This window comes from Bombina bombina, chromosome 5 (genome assembly GCF_027579735.1).
Source record: "Bombina bombina isolate aBomBom1 chromosome 5, aBomBom1.pri, whole genome shotgun sequence".
Classification (NCBI taxonomy): Eukaryota; Metazoa; Chordata; class Amphibia; order Anura; family Bombinatoridae; genus Bombina; species Bombina bombina.
This window is the reverse complement of record NC_069503.1, coordinates 1,017,740,492-1,017,761,502: the sequence shown is the minus strand read 5'-3', so window position 1 is coordinate 1,017,761,502 and position 21,011 is coordinate 1,017,740,492. Positions and strand designations below refer to the sequence as shown.

At 36.9% G+C, this 21,011-nt stretch overlaps 1 protein-coding gene across 4 annotated transcripts in view; it reads right to left on the bottom strand.

Moving 5' to 3' along the window:
• RIMS2 (regulating synaptic membrane exocytosis 2) overlaps positions 1 to 21,011 on the bottom strand; it is a 1,281,054-nt gene that overhangs the window by 148,907 nt on the left and 1,111,136 nt on the right. For all 4 annotated transcript variants that reach the window (XM_053715268.1, XM_053715269.1, XM_053715270.1 and 1 more), the window contains one exon: positions 12,403 to 12,644. In XM_053715268.1, coding sequence (XP_053571243.1) covers positions 12,403 to 12,644 — 242 coding nt within the window. The remainder of the gene's footprint in view (positions 1 to 12,402; positions 12,645 to 21,011) is intronic.

Here is a 21,011-nt window from a genome sequence, read left to right as displayed (position 1 = left end):
GGTGTTAGGGTTAGGGTTACGTTAGGGTTAGACTTAAGGTTAGGTTTTAGATAGGTTTTTATTTGGGGGGTTTGGTTGTGTAGGTGGTGGGTTTTTCTGTAGGGGGTTAGTGGTTAATAAATTTAGTATAGTGGCGGTAACGTTGGGGACGGCAGATGAGGGGTTAATAAGTGTAGGAAGGTGGCGGCGATGTCGGGGGCGACAGATTAGGGGTTAATAACTGCAATGTAGGTGGTGGCGACATTGGGGGGTGGCAGATTAGGGGTTAATAACTGTAATGTAGGTGGCGGCGACATTGGGTGCGGCAGATTAGGGGTTAATAAGTGTAATAAAGGTGGTGTCGGGCGGCAGATTAGGGGTTAATAAGTGTAATGTAGGTGTCGGTGATGTCGGGGCGCCAGATTAGAGGTGTTTTGACTCAGTGTTTATGTTAGGGTGTTAGGTGTAAACATAACTTTTATTTCCACATAGGAATCAATGGGGCTGTGTTACGGAGCTTTACGCTCCTTTATTGCAGGTGTTAGGCTTTTTTTCAGCCGACTCTCCCCATTGATGTCTATGGGGAAATCGTGCACGAGCATGTAAAACCAGCTCAAAGCAGCGCTGGTATTGGAGTGCTGTATGGAGCTCAATTTTGCTCAACGCTCATATATTGCCTGCTAACGCCGGGTTTTTGCAAACCTGTAATAGCAGCGATATAGGGAGGTGAGCAGTGACAATAACTTGCAAATTAGCACTGAGCCGCTCATAACGCAAAACTCGTAATCTAGCTGTTAGTTTCTTGCTAGCTCAACAATTAGCTAATCTAATTAATAACTCAATCTTGATGGAAGTTGTTCCAGGCGATTATGTTATTAATTCAAGCAACAGACTAGGGTGATGGAGTAGCTGTAGCTTAAAGGGACAGTGTAGTGTGATTTTTTTTCTCCCCTTTAATGTGTTCCCAGTTATTTATTTTACCTTCTGGAGTGTATTAAACTGTTAACAAATAACTCCCTTTATATTTATTATGTCATTTGAAATAGCCAATTTTGCCTGTTGTATTCTCACCTATTAATTTTTATGATTCAGATAGGGCACACAATTTTAAACAACTTTTCAATTTACTCTTATTATCAAATTTGCTTTGTTCTCTTGGTAGTCTAAAGCTTAACCTAGGTAGGATCATATGCTAATTTCTAAGCCCTTGAAGTCCGCCTCTCACCTCAGTGCATTTTGATAGTTTTTCACAGTTAGACACTGCCAGTTTATGTGTGTTATAAAGGTAACATTGTGCTCACTCCAGTGGAGTTATTTATGAGTAAGCAATGGTTGGTTAAAATGCATGTCTTTTAAAAGAACAGAGATAAGGGTCTGCAGGGGCTTAGATACAAGGTAATCACAGAGGTAAAAAGTGTATTAATATAACATTGTCTTTGCAAAACTGGGGAATGTATAAAAAAGGTATTATCTATCTTCTTCATAATAATTAAGGTGCAGACTGTGCCTTTAAATACATTATAGAAAGGCTATGTAAACAAGAACATTTAAAATAAATTACACTTCCAGTGGGTGGTGGGACAGTGAGATAATACAATGTTAATTTTTCATTGTTTTCTCTAAGTATTGGTCTTACGGTGTATAAAGAGATAGGATAATGAATATTTTGTGTCAATATAAAGAGATAAATATAATATAAAGAGATAAGCTAATTAGGTCTGCTCTCCCTGAAAGCTCTTATAAAAAGTAACTGGAACACATTAAAGGGGAAACTAGTTTTACAATACACTGTCCCTTTAACTAGATTTTATTAAGGCATTAAACAGTGTGTACAAATCTGGACACCATCGTTAAAGTAAAAGACTGGAAACCAAATAAGACATTTCTGAATAAAGAATTTCTGAAATAATATAATAATATATGAAGAGCAATTATCAAAGAGGAGAAGAAATCATGATAGAAAAATGTAGGGTTTCCTGTCCCTTTAATATAAGCCATAACAGTTATTATATGTTATAGGAAATAACCACTATTTTATAAATGTCATACCCAGCAAAATTGTCAGTAAATCCAAGATGTGTTGCCTCACTGGAAAAGTATCTTGTTTGGAATGAAACAGTCCCCATTGTTGACTCCCCTGTTACAGAAAATATCTATGTTCTTTCTAAAGTTGTAAATCCTTTATATTAGGGGGTTTCACATATACTGATATATATATATATATGTGTGTGTGTGAGTATGTTTTAGGAAACTATACTGTTTGAGAAAACCTACATTTTATTTAATGTTTTTCATAATTTGTCAAATAAAACAAAAGTGACAACTACTGAGTTAGAAGTACATCTTATTTAAGTTATTTTGGCATTAGAAAAGTACAATGATTTCACAGATAACAAACATGGCAACTGCTCACTGACAAACACTGGACAGAAACCAGAATCACACTCAAGAAGACCTTCTATACAGATGAAGACCTAACCAACTAAGAAGGGGTTAATCTGAGATCTGAGTTAACACTCAAATCATAAACATTCCAGACTTGGGGGCCAATTTATCATCTGTCTGGAAGACATGATCCGCTGTAGTGTCAGTTTTGTCTAATGAGATTCCCTTTCTAATAACTGTAGCTCAGAAATTGAAGCACATCCGGTTCCTAAGAGTCTGATATTTCCTTAGATCTATTTGGTTGACATACACTGCTATTTAATTATACTCACTGCAAAATGTTCTCTGATACCCCCAGAGTAATATACAAAATGACATTCACCATTTATACAAATACAGGAAAGAGAGTGTTCTCAAATCTCTCCTATATCACCATTTACAGTTTTATTCTATGTAACTGATTTACTAAAAATCTCAATCTCACCATTCTATAGTGAATGAACACCATAAAATAACACAACAAACGGTGAGACTGGAGATATTTTTTAGTGAGATTTGCTCACGGACATGCATGCTCTGCAGTACAAAACTACCGTACAAAACGAAACGCATAAAAAAAGACCACACATAATGCAATTAAATCTATGAGAAGGGTTATGCTAAGTGTCACTACTTGTCGTTTGTGGGAATTTCAAATACATTAGAAAACCATTCAATCCATTAGAAAACCATTAAACCCAATTACTGTGTGTTTTTTTAGTATGTTTGCATCCCAATAAAGCATAGTTGCCAACAGTCCCTGATTTCCAGGGATAGTCCCTGGATTTTGCTGAGCTGGGGCATGTGTGACATAAATTAATGGGGAGGAGCTGTGGGTGAGGCTGTGCGTGCAGCAAGTACTCTGGTTGATCACTCAGAGACGGTCTAGGCAGAAACTCCTTGCTGCACCTTCTCTGAAGAAAACTGCTCATCCACACTTGGTAAGGAGCTATATGCTGATTTGTTTTAAAAGAGGTGAAATTACTTGGCTACTACTGTAGATAATTTATTGTTTGCTTCATCATTTAGTCTGACAGTAATCTTCATATTTTAGCACTCTGTGTCATCTGCAGCTTAAAGATTTTAGCATGAGTCTTACACATACACCACTTCCTACACAGAGTGCAAAACTATGAAAATGGCTGTCAGACTTAAAAAAGTCTGGTGCTGTGCATAATCACACAGTAAGATTAGCTGCACTGTTTGCTGTGTCTATTCTCCTATATATAGTAATTTGACACACTGCAGCATAGCTCCTCCCCTGCACCTCTGCCTTCAGAGAGTCATTAGTAGTCCAGAACAACTTAGGAAGTAGTCCAGTACAACTTAGTGGATCTAAGGTAGTGACACAAAACTACCTTAGATCCACTGTATCCAGGTTTTGGAAGGGACCTTGACGTCAAACCTGGGCTTGTCCCATTTGGCTAGATGTGGTAACTAACCCTTTCATTTTTTATTTGAATCTTAGCTGAGAGCTTGTAACTGAGTGCTGGACTTTCTCTGTGTGTTGTATTAATTTGGTTTGTAATTTTCCCTATGGGCCTTGCACCCAGACCTGTCTGGGGTTAACTGCCTGTGACTCTGGGGACAGCACAGCTTCCTGTGAGTGCCATTGAGCACCCAGGGCTGAGCATGTTGCAAGGTCATGGGATGTGTACCCAGTCCAGTCTGAGAGTGCAGTCCCCTTCCGTGTTTTGTACACATATAAATAAATACATATGTACACATATATAGACATTTATATATACATACATAGCCACCTTTAGACATGTATATGTATGTATCCCAATGTTAAATTATACTATTACTATCAAATGGATGTGTTTGATTGAAGAACTGAGTGGGCGGAGCAGTTGAACAGTAGGTCATCAATACTCCGGTAACCTGCTTGCTTGCTCTGCGGCAAAGTGTCCCTGGAATTATTTTTTTTAAATGTTGGCAACTATGCATTTTTTTTAAAGAAACATGGAATTAAACTTTCATAATTTTTAAAATTTAAAATAAATAGTATGCTCTTTCTGAATCATTAATAATTTTTTTTTAACTTTCATGTGTATTTAATGTGATGCAAAGTTACTAGAAACCACACAATAACTGGATTTGTTTCTAATAGATTCCAATGATGATTGGATTGGAAGAAGGGATACACACTGACACACTGATATATAGGCCCCTATTTTAGAAGGTCTGGCAGACCTGATCCGACAGTGCGGATCAGGTCCGCCAGACCTCGCTGAATACGGCGAGCAATATGCTCGCCGTATTCAGCATTGCACCAGCAACTCACAAGAGCTGCTGGTGCAACGCCGCCCCGTGCAGACTCGCGGCCAATGGGCCGCCAGCAGGGGGGTGTCAATCAACCCGATCGTACTCGATCGGGTTGATTTCCAGCGATGTCTGTCCGCCTGCTCAGAGCAGGCGGACAGGTTATGGAGCATCGGTCTTTGTGACCGCTGCTTCATAACTGCTGTTTCTGGCGAGCCTGCAGGCTCGCCAGAAACACGGGGCATCAAGCTCCATTCAGAGCTTGATAGATAGGCCCCATAGGCTGTAAAAGACATGATACACACTGGCCTAGATTCAATAAAACTTTTGTGAAATTATTTGCTGAAAAAAGTGGAATTCAAAGAAATTTGTACCTGCCCCTTATCAGAGCAGCGAGTGCGAAGAACAGCTCTACTGAAATCAATGGAGCCACTTCTAGCTGATATCGTCCCGTCCCATGGAACAACTTCCACTGCCAAAGATATGGGTACCACAAAAATATTTTAAAAATATTACAATATAAATAAAAATAAAATAAATAAACAAAAGGAACCAGACAGCCTCTTCAGCTTTGACATAGCAAGACATGACCACAAGACCAGATATTTCAAACAAGCAAACACATTAAAACATTAAAATTAATTAAAAATAACATTGCATGTTGTTTTGCGAGACAGTTAACCAGAGCTTTCAGGTTGCAATATTACAACGCGCGTTAACATCAAATGTGCTCAAGCGATCAAGTTCACTTTCAACTTGTAATACAACGCTAAATGCGATGCGCGCAAACAGCCACAATAAACCCGATACCACTCGCATGTAACTGTTAGCGTGACACTCGTAATCTGGCGCTATAAAACCTGCTACAGAAATAAATAAATTAATGCTGAATTAAGGCTTTAAAAAATGGACAGGAAAGGGTTAATAATAAAAAAAGGTTTGAGGTGTTCAGGTGGGTGGATTCAAAGGGTCAATAGTGTATGTTTTATGTAATTGCTCCTTAGCCCTTTTGTAAAGACAGGGGTCAGTTTCATGATATTTACGTACCGTACAACAAGGTTTTTCTTATATTTTTAGTTTAACTGAGATAACCATCTTCCCCTTTTCTGACCTGACTTCTAAAAAATGTTATCATACAGTGTCAAAAAATAAAGAAAATATAAATAGCAAAGCAGATAGTAACAGTGATACTCAGCAAAAATAATGTGAAAGTCATTTTTGGAGTTCTGTATTTTAAGACATGAAATTGGGTCATTTTACAGCCACTCGCTGCAACTAACAAAAGCACAGCTCATTAAATAGTAACATTCTTGATTTGCTTTTCTTAAAGGGACACTGAACCCAAATTGTTTCTTTCATGATTCTGATAGAGCAGTAATTTTAAGCAACTTTCTAATTTACTCCTATTATCAATTTTTCTTCGTTCTCTTGCTATCTTTATTTGAAAAAGAAGGCACCTAAGCTAAGGAGTCAGACAATTTTGGTTCAGTACCCTGGACAGCACTTGTTTATTGGTGGGTGAATGTATCCACCAATCAGCAAGGACAACCCAGGTTGTTCACCAAAAATGGGATGGCTTCTAAACTTACATTCTTGCTTTTCAAATAAAGATACCAAGAGAATGAAGAAAATTTGATAGCAGGAGTAAATTAGAAAGTTGCTTAAAATTGCATGCTCTATCTGAATCACTAAAGAAAAAAATTGGGTTCTATGTCCTTTTAACCATGCAATCTAATAAGATTACCCAACAACCCCCACTATGGAAGCATCATAGTCTACTAAGTGGCAGCATTTTACTTCTTAAAGATTTAGAATAGAATTGTTTTACACTGCCTTTATCCGAAGCACTCAGAAATAATGTCTACAATATTTATGCATATATCACTATTCATTTACTATGCAATAAAATGTATCTGCTAAATAGCTCCAGTAATTGAAAAGATAAAAACAGATGAAGAACACTATTAATGTGTTTAAGAAACCCAATCATACTATGCAGTCAAACAGCAAGGTAAAGCTGTAATGTAAATGCTCAGAATATAATGAGAATAACAATATCTAAACATATACTGTATGTATGCAGTGAAGTATAGTCAAAGAAAGAGGTTTTACTAAAATGTTTTGAGTTATGCGGGCTGGTAAGCAGTAAGAAAGTTAACTATAGAAAATAACTCTCTCTCTGAGGAAGCGCATGTGCGAAACGTGTCAGCTTCATGGGATCGTACCACTACATTGTATGTCTCACACTTAATAAACCGATTTGATTTGTACTGGAAGCAAGGACTCAGTCTTCTTCTTTTTTCTGGATTGTGTATAGAAAGTTACTCCCTACTTCCATCAATGACTATGTTCTGATTGTTTATGACAGCAGGTGGTTGTTTGCAAGTCTTTGCTGACTTCAGAACATCAGCACTGGATTTATACATGGTTGAAACCATTTTTATGACCTAAACTGTATGTGCCAAAACAGTGGTTGCCGTGAGGCTTTTACAATAAAGAGCATTTAAGTTCTGTCTTGTTTCCTGTTTTTATTAATTGCATTTAATATCATATTTATATTTGTTTTATGTGGAGTGCATAGATCATTCTACAACCAATCAGACATTTTCCCACATGTGGGATCTGTGTGAGTCGAAGGTACAGCACATCCTCAAATTATAGAAAGGGTTAGTATTATTCTATTCACATGGCAAGGTATATTCTAGGAGGCTGATTGGGTAGGATTTAATATGTATTTATTTTGCATTCTCTGGTTGTTGTTTATTTAATTTATTTGATATACTAATGTAAAAGTAACACACAGGAATTGAATGTATTTAACCCTTGCTTTGTGTTTAAACCCCAACATGGCTAGACACAGAGGGGTAGATTTAACAAATGGCGGGCAGACAGCCGACATTGATAAATGCCGACAGCGTACAATGTCGCCATTTATCATTGCACAAGCATTTCTTGTGAGATGCTTGTGCAATGCTGCCCCCTGCACATTTGCAGCCAATCGACCGCTAGCAGGGGGTGTAAATCATCCAGATCGTATAATAAATCAGCCCCATAGTCTTGCTCAGTAGCCGACTGCAACACATTGGAGCCCCTGAGAAGGACATGTCTGGTAATTAGCAACTACATAAGTATGTTGCTCCTGACTGGCTCACAGACCAGTATTTAGCTACATATTTAGCTAATAATAAATAAATAAAGCAAAGTAAATTAATCCTTTATTAACATCTGAGACAAACAAAAAGAAAGCTGATTACTCATACTCTGTACACTTTGTGGGGACTTAAGGTCAATTTCAATGAATTAGTGCCTGGTTTTTAATAATCCTATTAAAAACAATGGCACTTCAATTCATCAAAATTGACATTTCCCTTGTTTTCTTAAAAAACGTACCTTTTAATCCTGACAGCCGCTCCAGCGATTCCCCCGGCCGTCGGAAGCCTCTTCATATGTCAGAAATGACTAATCTGGTTTCCTCCAATCACGGCTTCCCCCCTGGGGGGAATCATGTCCTGAGGGAACGCTGTGATTGAAGGAAGCCTGATTCGTCATTTTGAACCCGCGAAGACGGCTTGCGATGGGTGGAGGAAGCGCTGCAGCAGCTGTCAGGATTAAAAGGTAAGTTTTTGAAGAAAACAAGTGAAATGTCAATTTTGATGAATTAAAGTGCCCTTGTTTTTAATAGGATTATTAAAAATCGGGCACTAATTCAACAAAATTGACCATCACTTTAATAAACACATACACCTAGATTACAAGTGGCGCGCAAGTGCACACTTGCTTTTTTTCCGGCTCCCTAGAGCATCTTCAACCTCTCTAGCCTCACCAGTCCTTATAGAGAGGCTTAAGACGCTCTAGGGAGCCGGGAAAAAAAACCCATAGCGCACTTGCGCTACAGCTTGCACACCATTCGTAATCTAGGAGATAGTAAACAGAGGGCCTGAGATGCTCTAACAAATAACAGCATTTTACTTTTGCATTAAAATGTATTTTTAATGGTTGACAAGATATTGTATGCTGGATGAAGCTACAATGCAAAACACGTGAGAGCATCTGCTACCCATGAAACAGAATAAACTGCCCTCTAAAATGAAACATCTCACATTTGCCGCTGATCAGCAGAAGAGAAACCAGATTATAAAGCTGTGGGAATGCAGGTAAATTATTGTACAATGAAAACTTCATAAATATGTAAATATTATCTTTGTGTTTAGCAACAAATAGTAAATATGTTGTCTCTATTACACATCACTATGATGTCAGAAATAGTTACCCTATGGGGTATATTTATTAATGTGCGTGCGGACATAATAGAATGTAGCGTATCATGTGCGCCGCACATCGATAAATGCCGACAGCATACGCTGTCGACATTTATCATTGCACCAGCACAATTAACCCGATCATACTAGATCCGGTTGATTTCTGTCCGCTGCCTCAGACCAGGCAGACAAGTTATGGAGCAGCGGTCCTGAAGGCTCGCCGGAAACAAGGGCCCCTATGTATCAATTCCTGATCACACAATAAAACATTTCCAAAACAAACTGTGTATTATCCAAAAGCAGCTGCAAATGGGGTCTTGTATTTTTAAATATATTTTGCAAACTCAGTATAAACATTAATTAGACTTATTAAAAAAAGCACACACTCAACAAAGTACAATTAATCAAACCTTTCCAGGACACATGACTTTACATTGCTGAAGAGAACATACAAAACCCCACTAAACAAAGCATCAAATAAAAAACCCTGCTCAGGACTGATTTAATTCATAAAGCAATTTTCAACAATTGCATTCAGTGGTGCCGGCCCTTAATGTCTTATAGAAAAATACCCAAAACAAATTTTGGAATAGGAAACCCAGATCCTGTTTCCTACTATAGTAAGGGAAAACAGCACTCTTTAATTAATCAAAAATATCAACATTTAATTCAGCCAAAATATAATTTCACAAACATTGCATCATACAAACATAAACTGATTTAAAATACCTCCTTCACAAACCACAAATAAGAGATCAAATAATCAATTTTTAAGCTTCCACCTCATATGCAGATCCTGGGACCTTTTTTTGGTAAGTTATACTTCTTAGTAAGGAAAATCAGCTCTTAACCTGCAGCCGCAGAATATATTTTAAGTTGATAAATAGGGGCTGATTTATCAGACATCGCTGAATACGCATATGCTGTCGGCATTTAATTTTGCACAAGCAGTTCTAGTGAACTGTTTGTGCAATTCCGCCCGCTGCAGATTTGCAGCTAATTGGCCGCTAGCAGGGGGTGTCAATCAACTTGATCATTCCTGATCGGGCGGATTGCAGACCGCAGCCTCAGAGGCTGCGGACCAGTTAAGGAGCAGCGGTCTTAAGACCGCTGCTTCATAACTGCTGTCTCCAGCGAGCCAACAGGGGCATCAGGGGCCATTCGGCCCTTGATAAATCGGCCCCATAGAGTTCACAAATCACTCCGTGCAGCTACGCATACAAATGCAATATAAACGTCTTGCATATACGCAATAAAGCAAAATGCCAAACCTTTATTGCAAGGCAAATAGATAGATAGTTGTAATCCTGTAGAAGAGTTACTAAGCCATGCATTAATAGCCGGGTTATATGTGAACAAGCAAATGCATTTGACAGTATGGCTGTCCCTTTAAAAGAATCAGTCCAGCTATTGTAAGCTTACAAAAGTACGATGCCAGCATACAGGCTGCACAGATAATAAGCCCCATAAACATGCTGTAAGTACGCTATAAGTTCAGTGACCTATATTCTCCCAAATAGGATTCAAGGTCATTCATACCTGGGTTACCGATACACTTGTAAGCTTCAAACGTAATAGCTCAGCACTACTTAAATGATCTATCTTCCCCTGTACCTCTCCTGGTTCCTTTTATCCCTCTGCCTTCCGGAAAAAAACAGCAGTGTCTCTCGCAGCTATGCTACACTCAAGGTCCTCACTGAACAAGCGGTGCCGCGTGCCTGCGTGACCGTTACTTCATCATAGGATGTCATCCATAACCTTGGTGATTTGTGGATGGTGTATTGTAAGTTAGCTGCCATTAAAGGGACACTTAACACCTGATAAAAATCCTTAAAACTAATTTATTATTGTGAATTAAAGTCAATTAACCACTGCTGTCTGTTTTATTTGTGTTGAAAACTATTGTTTTGAAGAAGAATGCTAAATAGGTGCTTTTTTCTCGAATGCATGGTGCCATATTGTAATGTACGTTACACTGAGGCACAGCAGTCACATGCTCAATGCAGAGTCATATGACAAACACAGCATATCTCCCTTTAATGTATGTATAGATGAATAATAGCTGCAGCACTTGTTTACTATTTTGCAGAGCTGGTGCTGTAGTTTATGCAGAAAATCTTTTACTGAAATTCAATATTCAAATATCTTTTACTGAAATTCAAATTTTGATGCTAAAGTGCCCGGTTTTTAAAAATCTGATTAAAAACAGGGGCAGTTTAATTTATCAAAATTTACATTTCACTCGTGTTATGAAAAAAAACTTACCTTTAAAACTTGACTATTATTCCTCTATACATGCATTATAGGGACACATGCTGTATTTGTGTCATGTGACTCCTGTGCTGTTACAATATGGCGGCATACCAAGCCATATCACGCACTGGATAAAACCCAGCTGTTAATGCATAACTTACAATTGCAGGACTGATTCTTTTAAAGGGACAGCCATACTGTCACATGCATTTGCTTGTTTACATATAACCCAGCTAATAATGCTGATTGTTTTAAAGGGACAGCCATACTGTCATATGCATTTGCTTGTTCACATATAATCCGGCTATTAATGCATAACTGACAATTGCGGGACTGATTATTTTAACGGGACAGCCATACTGTCATATGCATTTGCCTGTTCACATATAACCCAGCTGTTAATGCATAACTTACAATTGCGGGACTGATTCTTTTAAAGGGACAGCCATACTGTCATATGCATTTGCCTGTTCACATATAACCCAGCTATTAATGTATAACTCACAATTGCAGGACTGATTCTTTTAAAGGGACAGCCGTAATGTCATATACATTTGTTTGTTCACATATAACCCAGCTATTAATGCATAACTCCCAATTGCGGGACTGATTCTTTTAAAGGGACAGCCATATTGTCATATGCATTTGCTTGTTCACACATACCCTGACTATTAAAGCATGGCTTACTAACTGTTCTACAGGATTACAACTATCTATCTATTTGGTTTGCAATAAAGGTTTGGCATTTTTGTTTCGTAAGTAAATGACAAGTATTAACTGCGTATATGCAAGACATTTATATTGCATTTGTACACATAGCTGCACGCAGTGATTTGTGAACTCTATTTATCAACTTAGAATATATTCTGCAGCTGCAGGTTAAGAGCTGATTTTTTCCTACTAAGAAGTAAAAATTACAAAAAAAGGGTCCCAGGACAGCATATGAGGTGGATGATTAAAAATGAATTATTTAATCTCTAATTGGTGGTTTGGGAAGGAGCTATTTTAAATCAGTTTATATTTATATCATGCACTGTTTGTGAAATACATTTTTGGATAAATTAAATTTTGACATTTATGATTAATTAAAGAGTGCAGTGTTCCTTTATTTTAATAGGAAACAGGATCTGGGTTTTCTATTCCAAAACTTTGTTTTGGGTATTTTTCTAAACAAAGCATAATATAAAAAACTGACACATAAAATATAGTATTAGTGTCTTACCTGTTTGGCTGAGCTGTGAGGTACTTCGGCTTTTTCGTGACAAGCCAACAATGGCAACCATTTTGGCGCCAATGCTAGAACGTCGTTTTTTGCCACTGGCTCCAACTGTTCCCACTGCTGTATCTGATTGGCTTCCGTCGTTCTTCTCAAGCGTGTACATATCTCCTCCGATGCTGGTACTTTTTGTCATGTTCTTTCCTGAGACACCCATCTGTCGGCTTTGCATTTTGTTGGTAAAGACACTGTCAGCCAATGGACAGATAACCATTGCACACAAAGTAAAAAGGGAAAAAAGGGAAAGACAGAAAAGGAAAGGTTTCAGTTGGAAAAATAGGGAAACTTAGGAAAGCATCTATTAGACTCACGTGAACTGGTCTATTCTTTTTGCTAATGCAATTGCTAAAATAATGTGCATGACTTATTAGGATACTGCATTATATGAAACTTTTGGGCATGTAAAGTTAATAAGTTTAAAAGCTAGCAAATAAGATATATTAAGAATCACAGTAACAAAGGTAACATAACTGAGCACCAAGCCACTTATTTTACAATAACTGAAACAGCCCAATATAAATCCTGTTTGCATGAATCTATATCCTAATCTACTAATTACTTGGCCACAGGAGTTCTGAAGCAAAGTCATTTAGTGTATACAGTTTACTATATATGCTCGACTCACTAATCACACTTATTGTTATTAATCATTATACATTTTGCCCCAATTACACTATATTGGAACTTTATCTTTCTCACTTTATTTTATAGTTTCTCACTTTGCCCAGTTACATTCTTCAACATTCATAGGCTACAAGCATATTATTTAGTTCCACTTACAGCCTTATGTCTGCTCAGACTCCAACATAAGGGCAACAGTCTGTGTATGCTAATTCCATCTCTAATCTAAAGTGTAAGTTAAAGTACAATGTACTCATTTTTTTTCATGCCATCTAAAAAAAAGGGTATTTCAAAGTATATTACTGTCTGTTTTTTTAACTGCTGCTCTTTTTCATGCATAAAACATATTCTTTGTACAAACTCTTCATGTGTCAATATTTTATACATTTTTTAAAATGGAACAATCATACTGTAAAAGGGGCCTATCCTGAAGACAAATTGCAAGCAGAGGCAGAACTACTATTAGTGCAGCAGCTATGGTGGCCTAAGTGCTGAGCGGAGGTCCATAGCAGCTAGTATATGCAGAGGAGTATGCAGAATGCGTATAATCATATCTATCTATTTCGCTATCTATCATCTATCTTCAAAATCACTACACAGAACAGCATGTATATTGTATTACTATTGCCTACTACTGAGTTTACTTTGAGGGGAACAACATTTTTTTGCACACATTACCCACTGTTGGGTAGGTCCTCAAATGATTGCAAGCAATGGCTGCATCTCACTTCTCATCCTGGGCCCTTGCTTCTTTTCTTATATTTATTGAGGGACATACATGTTTTGCACTCAATATCCAACGCACAGCACCATTAGATACAACTAGTTTCCTTAATTGTTGCAATTCATATATTTAGAGCTAGATTAGAAGTGGCAAGCTATTGTTAGCGCGGGACGCAATGAGCTACATCGCAACCATGCTAACTAGCACACATTTTACAAGTTGGGCTTGAGCACAAACAACGGTAACGCTTGAGCACAAACAAAACTTGCGCTCACCAGATTAGCTGGACTGAAGACTTAGGGGTAGATTTACCAAGCAGCAGATGCTGCTATCTACCCCCATACTTTCCATTACTCATCCGCCACCTCTGAGGAGGTGGACAGCAATCAGCCTGATCAGATATGATTTGGTTGATTGACACCCCTTGAATGTGCAGGGGCGGCATTGCACAAGCATTTCACTAGAAATGGTCCGCCCGCACATTGATAAATCTACCCCCTAGCGTAAAGAGTAAGGGTTAAAAAAATGTATCACCAAACACAACACAAATACATTTAAATAAAGTATTACACTAATTTATACACTTTTTGATAAACATATTTTATATAAATATTAATAAAAATGTTTTATAAGGGTTAAAAAGGATATGGTATATGACAAGGTATTTGACTGGAAAGGGCTATAATGTATATATATATCTAAATATGTGTGTATATATATATATATATATACCTGTGTATTTATGTGTTTATATGTGTATACATATATACAGAAGTAGTTATATACTTTGGAGCCCTTTTAAATTAAATGCATTTGATCATGAAAAATAATTTTTAAATATTGTAATGTGTTTTACAGTGTTTTAATATAAATATTTAACATTCCATTGTTCTTCACTTAGAAGAAAATGTTCTTTTTATTTTATCATATAGATATACAGGTACAGATAAATATTTTACAAAAAAATAATTTTAAATAAATAAATATTTAAAAATAAAAACATTTTCTTCTATGTGAAGAACATTGGAGTGTTAAATAATCATAACTACCTTCAGCTTTAGTGCAGCTGGTCTAATGCAGTGTTAGGTTAGCTGAATTGAAGTCTACGGAGAAAAGAAGTTAACACGTTAACAAAGGCCTGAAGTTAGCGTGCACTGGGTTTCGCTCGTGCACAAACTTTTTATTTTCAAACTGTGATATAAGCGCTAACCACCCGTGTTGGAAGCTTACTTCTATCGAAATTTGCGCATGAGCGGAAAAAATAATAATTAACTTGTAATTTGTTATCTGGCCCTTAGTATGGTAGGAAAAATAATTTTATTGTCTATGATTATTAGCTTAGATCAGGAGTGGTAAACATATGGCGCAAGTGCCTAACGTCGTACTCCAAACAAATTTCTGCTTGAATTATTGTACTGCAATTGCAGTACTTAAACTATTTTCTTATGAATATATGTTACGTATCAGCCATTAAACATTAATTGATATGATCTCATATGGATTTATAAGAATGGTTGACTTTAATGTTCCTTCAATATTCCTTCAAATTTATAAAAAATAAAAAAAGAAGCTATCATTGAAACTCAGTAGAATATTTTTAGAAGATTATTGCCAGTTTGGGCACAAACTCTCAAATAGGTTCCCCACGAGTGGCTTAGTTCCTTAGAATTTCCATCTAGAAGTAAACAAACTGAGAAACTTTATGCAGAATGTTACTCTCTCACATCTTTTGTACTACGGCCAATTCCCGGGGAATGTGATACAGTATTTATCAACTAAAAAAAGTCTTGCTTTGTATCTCAGAAGTTATCTCAGACAGAAAACTGAGACCTTCAATACAAGGCAATTTTCTATCAGGTTTATAGAACTGATGTTTTCAAATGAGAAAATCAATTGCAGGCGGTGGGTGACAGTCTTGCAGTACATATCAAGGGCACAAAACAGCCACTGACACATGATATAATCTATATAATCACATGATCAAATGACACATGATATATGACACATGATATAATCTATATAATCACATGATCAAATGGCACATGATATATGACACATGATATAATCTATATAATCACATGATCAAATGATTAACGGGCCATGTAATCACAGATGTTTGATCACTAAATCAGAATGTCTGTGCTGCTGTTACAAGCGTGACAAACCTAACAAACTGCACAGTCAGATTTTGCAAATGCAGTTTGTAAATATATAACCTTTCTCTAGTTAGGTAAACACTTAAAAATAAACGGAATACTCATCAATTGCAATTTTCAGTTTCCTTAAGCCTTGGCTACCACACATCTTCAACACATTGCATAGACAAGGAGGCCCCATTATCAAGCTCCATAACCCTGTCCGCCTGCTCAGAGCAGGTAAACAGTGATCGCCACAATTCAATCCGATCGAGTATCATCCGGTTGATTGACACCTCCCTGCTGGCGGCCGATTGGCCGCGAATCTGCAGGGGGCGGCGTTGCACCAGCAGCTCACAAGAGCTGCTGGTGCAATGCTGAATACGGAGAGCGTATTGATTTCCGCATTCAGCGAGGTCTGGCGAACCTGATCCGCACTGTCGGATCAGGTCCGACAGACCTTTGTTAAATAGGCCTCTAGGTGTTATATATACTTCATTTGACTGCTGTTTTTAAGATGCTCCATTGCTCATAAACAAGTTGAGTTAGTTTTAAAGAATATTAAAAAAAAAATACTTTGCACTCTACTACTCATTTTCTTGTAAACCAAGCATTGCTATTGTGCAATTCATGTTTCACAATATTGCCATCGAGATTACGCTATAGTGTTTTTTTTATGGGTTTTTTTTTTATTTTTTTATTGAGAACATAAGAAAGTACATACAGATAAGTAATGAGGGTACATGTTACACTACACAACAATATGTTAGTTCTGATACAAACCCTCAGAAATAATAAAGTCCTCATTTTCCCCCCCAAAAATATGACAGTATTGGTCGCTCTTGGACCAGATATAAATTCAGTACACAAACATGGGGTATTTTAGAGCACTGGTGTAAACAAACAAAAGAAAAAATTGCATTGTCCTAAATATATGTAGAGTAATAAACTAAAGAATAACAATGCTAGAGCTACAGCTAGACACATCTATAATATTGCTTACATTTCTACACGTGACAGACTTTCTATTCAAAATTATACTCTATAAGTGTTAGATGATGGGTACTTGACATCTATAGTCCCTAGCCTACTGAGATATAATGGTATGGAGTATAAGGTTGGCTGGAATACAAAAGTTGAGTTCTGAAACCAGGACTTCTAACTATTTGGCCACCATTTTGAGAAATAGACCATTTCATATGAAATGTATCATAGGTCTTATTATCTTATAAGGCGCTTAATATAGTGCGAGGGTTTGGCCCAACATAAATAGTTAACTAAATGCATCAAGGCATAGGGTGGTTTCCCTTATGTGGTATCATGTTTGTCTTTTTTACAGCAGTTCCGGCCGCAAACTGCAAGATCCAAAGACAAAGTTATATGGACCCTAAAATATGTCAGTTAAACCCTGTTAACATATATTTATAAGATATGGGACACATCAACCTGAGCGTGTAACGACGCATTATTATAGTACTATAAAGGCAGGCTTCACTATGGTGCTGAGTGCATGTACACATCTCTATAAACTATAGGCTTCAACAAACAAGAATATGATAAAATACATTATAAAGTTACAACAAAAACATGAACATCAACCATTCCGTGCAATTAAGTTTGATTCTAATCCAGCAATGTTCAAACATACTTCCGAATTTGGGTCTTTTACAACTTTCTGTTGGTATACATGCTAAACAGCCTGTACCGCGGAATGTCCTTATCCCTTAACCCCAAGACTTCATGAGCATAACAATGTATGCTATAGTAAAGTCCCGGAGATCGTGTCTCGCATCAGCAATAAAGGCAGCCCAGCATGACACAAGGAGCGAATGACGTGGATGTTTAGGCCTAATGAAGTTGTCTGGTATGAGTAAGTCTCTGTTTTTAACATAGGCAGTTTCCAGCGAGAAACTTTTAGAATCAAGGTGGTCTAGGGAGGCTGCAAGCTCTGAAGACACACTTTTAACAGTCCTGGTTTTCCAGGGGCCACCCCCAAAACCCCACCAAACCAAGACCGGTGGTATGTATGTCGTCGTCTGCCAGAGCCTCCTCGCTATGCTGTGTGAGGCTGGTTTCACTGGTATCGCTGGGTCTCTCCCCTTTGAGATTTGTGGGCTGTTCGGCCTCTCCCAGGTTGTTCTATTGTACTGCAGGTTGCTTGATGGGGTAACAACAGTGTCGAAGCTCACCTTCTGCAGCTCCGGCCTCTCTGGTTGTGTTTTCAGGACTCTGTAGTTAATTGTCAAGGAGCCGTGCATAAGTAATGGGTCCTGCGGGGCTTTTTCAATTAGGCGTTAAGCAAAGCTCTTCAAATTTGCGCCAATGTATATTGTTAAAGATGTCTTGAATGTCAGCTTCCTCCGTAGTAGCCATTTCGAATACAAGGTGACGCAGGAAATTATACTATTTGTCCAAATGATGCTGTAGACTTAAATCCTTCTCTTAGGTCTGTCAAAGTTTAATGATATTAATGCAAAGACTCGGTCTGGTAATTTGAGGTGTCCAACTGCAGCTAAATACCTCGGACTTCCTAGGGGGGTGGCGTTGCCTATTAAGTGCCGCCGCACTAGGCCTCTGTAGTCTGTTTTCGTGCTGCAGCTTCAAAAATACAGATTAATTTTGGTGAAATAGCGTGCTACTAAACAGTAGTTCAATGCTGGATGCTAATTTTGGTAAATAGCTGTAATAGGGTTCTCTGAATCATCGGATTAGGAGAAATTCAGCTGGAGCTCCAAAAAGTGTGACCGATCCGATCACTGTTCAGACACGCCCCCTATGCTATAGTGTTTAATTTATAATATTGTGATGGCAATGTAACAAACGTGTTCTATTTTAATATTAATATATATCTGTATATATCAATACAGATATATATTAAATATAGAACATGTTTTCTTCCATTTTTATCGCTATATTATTATATATGAATATTGCAAAGGCGCAATGCATTCTCAATATTATAAAAATATGAATATTGTGATCGCGATTGCACATTGTCTATTTTTTATGTTTTTTGTACCACTTTTTTGTCTCCTGTAACAGTTAACCAGAGCTCTGAAGTTGCGCTAACACAACGCACGTTAAATTCAATTGTGCTAATGTGAACACGTTTACTTTCTACTCGAAAACAAAGAAAATTTGATAATAGAATTAAATCCGAATGTTGTTTAAAATTGCATGCTTTATCTGAATCACAAAATAAAAATTTAGGGTTTCATGTCCCTTTAGGTAAAATTTACTTTTGAAGTGGGTGGCAGGAGCACGGGTATTTGAATTTCATATCGAGATTAGCGCATCTTCATTACAACTGATGAATTAAACAATCTAAAATAACACTAACATTTCTGTTAATACAAAGGGGAACGTTTACCATCACTTTAACTGTTAGGATAGGACATATCTACAGAGGAAGAAATATACACTTTAACATTTTCTGAAACTTGGAACACCCGTTGTGCTTAGCAATGCATATTAAAGGCCGCAGTAGGCAGGATCATCTTTGGATTCAGAATTTAGTTTGTATATTAGGCATCGTGAATAAATACATTAAAAACCTTTAGGAAGACCCCTGAAAGCATAAAAAATATGGTTTACAAATAAAACTTTTTTCCTTTTGTAGTTGTTATTTATTTATGACAAATTATTCTGCCCCAACAATAACTTCTGTCTTTTTATTTTTTAATATACTCATTATGTGGACATACAGAATGTGCTTAATGTACACATTAAAGATCAATATGAATAAATATATATATATATAGGTATTTTTTGAAGTGGTACTCACCGGTACTGAGTACCCCATCTCTGCCATCTCATAACAGGTAATATTTGTAATCATCATATAAATGCTCTAGTTTTCACAAAAGGGGGCTGCGAAATACACCAAACATTAGGCAAGATTACAAGTTGTGCGCTAAACCAGGTGCGTAAAGGTGCGTAAATAATGCAACAAAATGAGCGGTATCGCACTCTCCATAGTGCTGCCATTACAAGTTACTAAAAAACCTTCAAGACCTGACTTGACGTGCACGCTTTCCCCCATAGACATCAATGGAGAAAAAGTGTTGGAAAAAAACTAACACCTGCGATCGCCGTAACATAATCCCTATTGATGTCTATGGGGAAAAGAAAGTTACATTAAAACCTAACACCCTAACTTAAACCCCTAGTCTAATTACCCCTAATCCGCCGCCTCCGACAATAAAGTGATTAACCCTTAAACCACCACCCCCGCATTGCTAACACCTAAATAAACCTATTAACCCCTAAACCGTAGCCCCCGACATCGGCAACACTAAATAAATTTAGTAATTTAGAATAGGGTAGGGCATTTTTTTATTTTGGGGGGCTTTGTTATTTTATTAGGGGGCTTAGAGTAGGTGTAATTAGTTTAAAATAGTTGTAATATTTTTCTTATGTTTGTAAATATTTTTTTATTTTTTGTAACTTAGTTCTTTTTTATTTTTTGTACTTTAGTTAGTTTATTTCATTGTAGTTATTTGTAGATATTGTATTTAATTAATGTATTGATAGTGTAGTGTTAGGTTTAATTGTAGGTAATTGTAGATATTTTATTTAATTAATTTAATGATAGTGTAGTGTTAGGTTTAATTGTAACTTAGGTTAGGATTTATTTTACAGGTAATTTTGTTATTATTTTAACTAGGTAACTATTAAATAGTTCTTAACTATTTAATAGCTATTGTACCTGGTTAAAATAATTACAAAGTTACCTGTAAAATAAATATTAATCCTAAAATAGCTATAATATAATTATAATTTATAGTGTAGCTATATTAGGATTTATTTTACAGGTAAGTATTTAGCTTTAAATAGGAATAATTTATTTAATAAGAGATAATTAATTTCGTTAGATGTAAATTATATTTAACTTAGGGGGGTGTTAGTGTTAGGGTTAGACTTAGCTTTAGGGGTTAATACATTTATTAGAATAGCGGTGAGCTCCAGTCGGCAGATTAGGGGTTAATAATTGAAGTTAGGTGTCGGCGATGTTAGGGAGGACAGATTAGGGGTTAATACTATTTATTATAGGGTTAGTGAGGCGGATTAGGGGT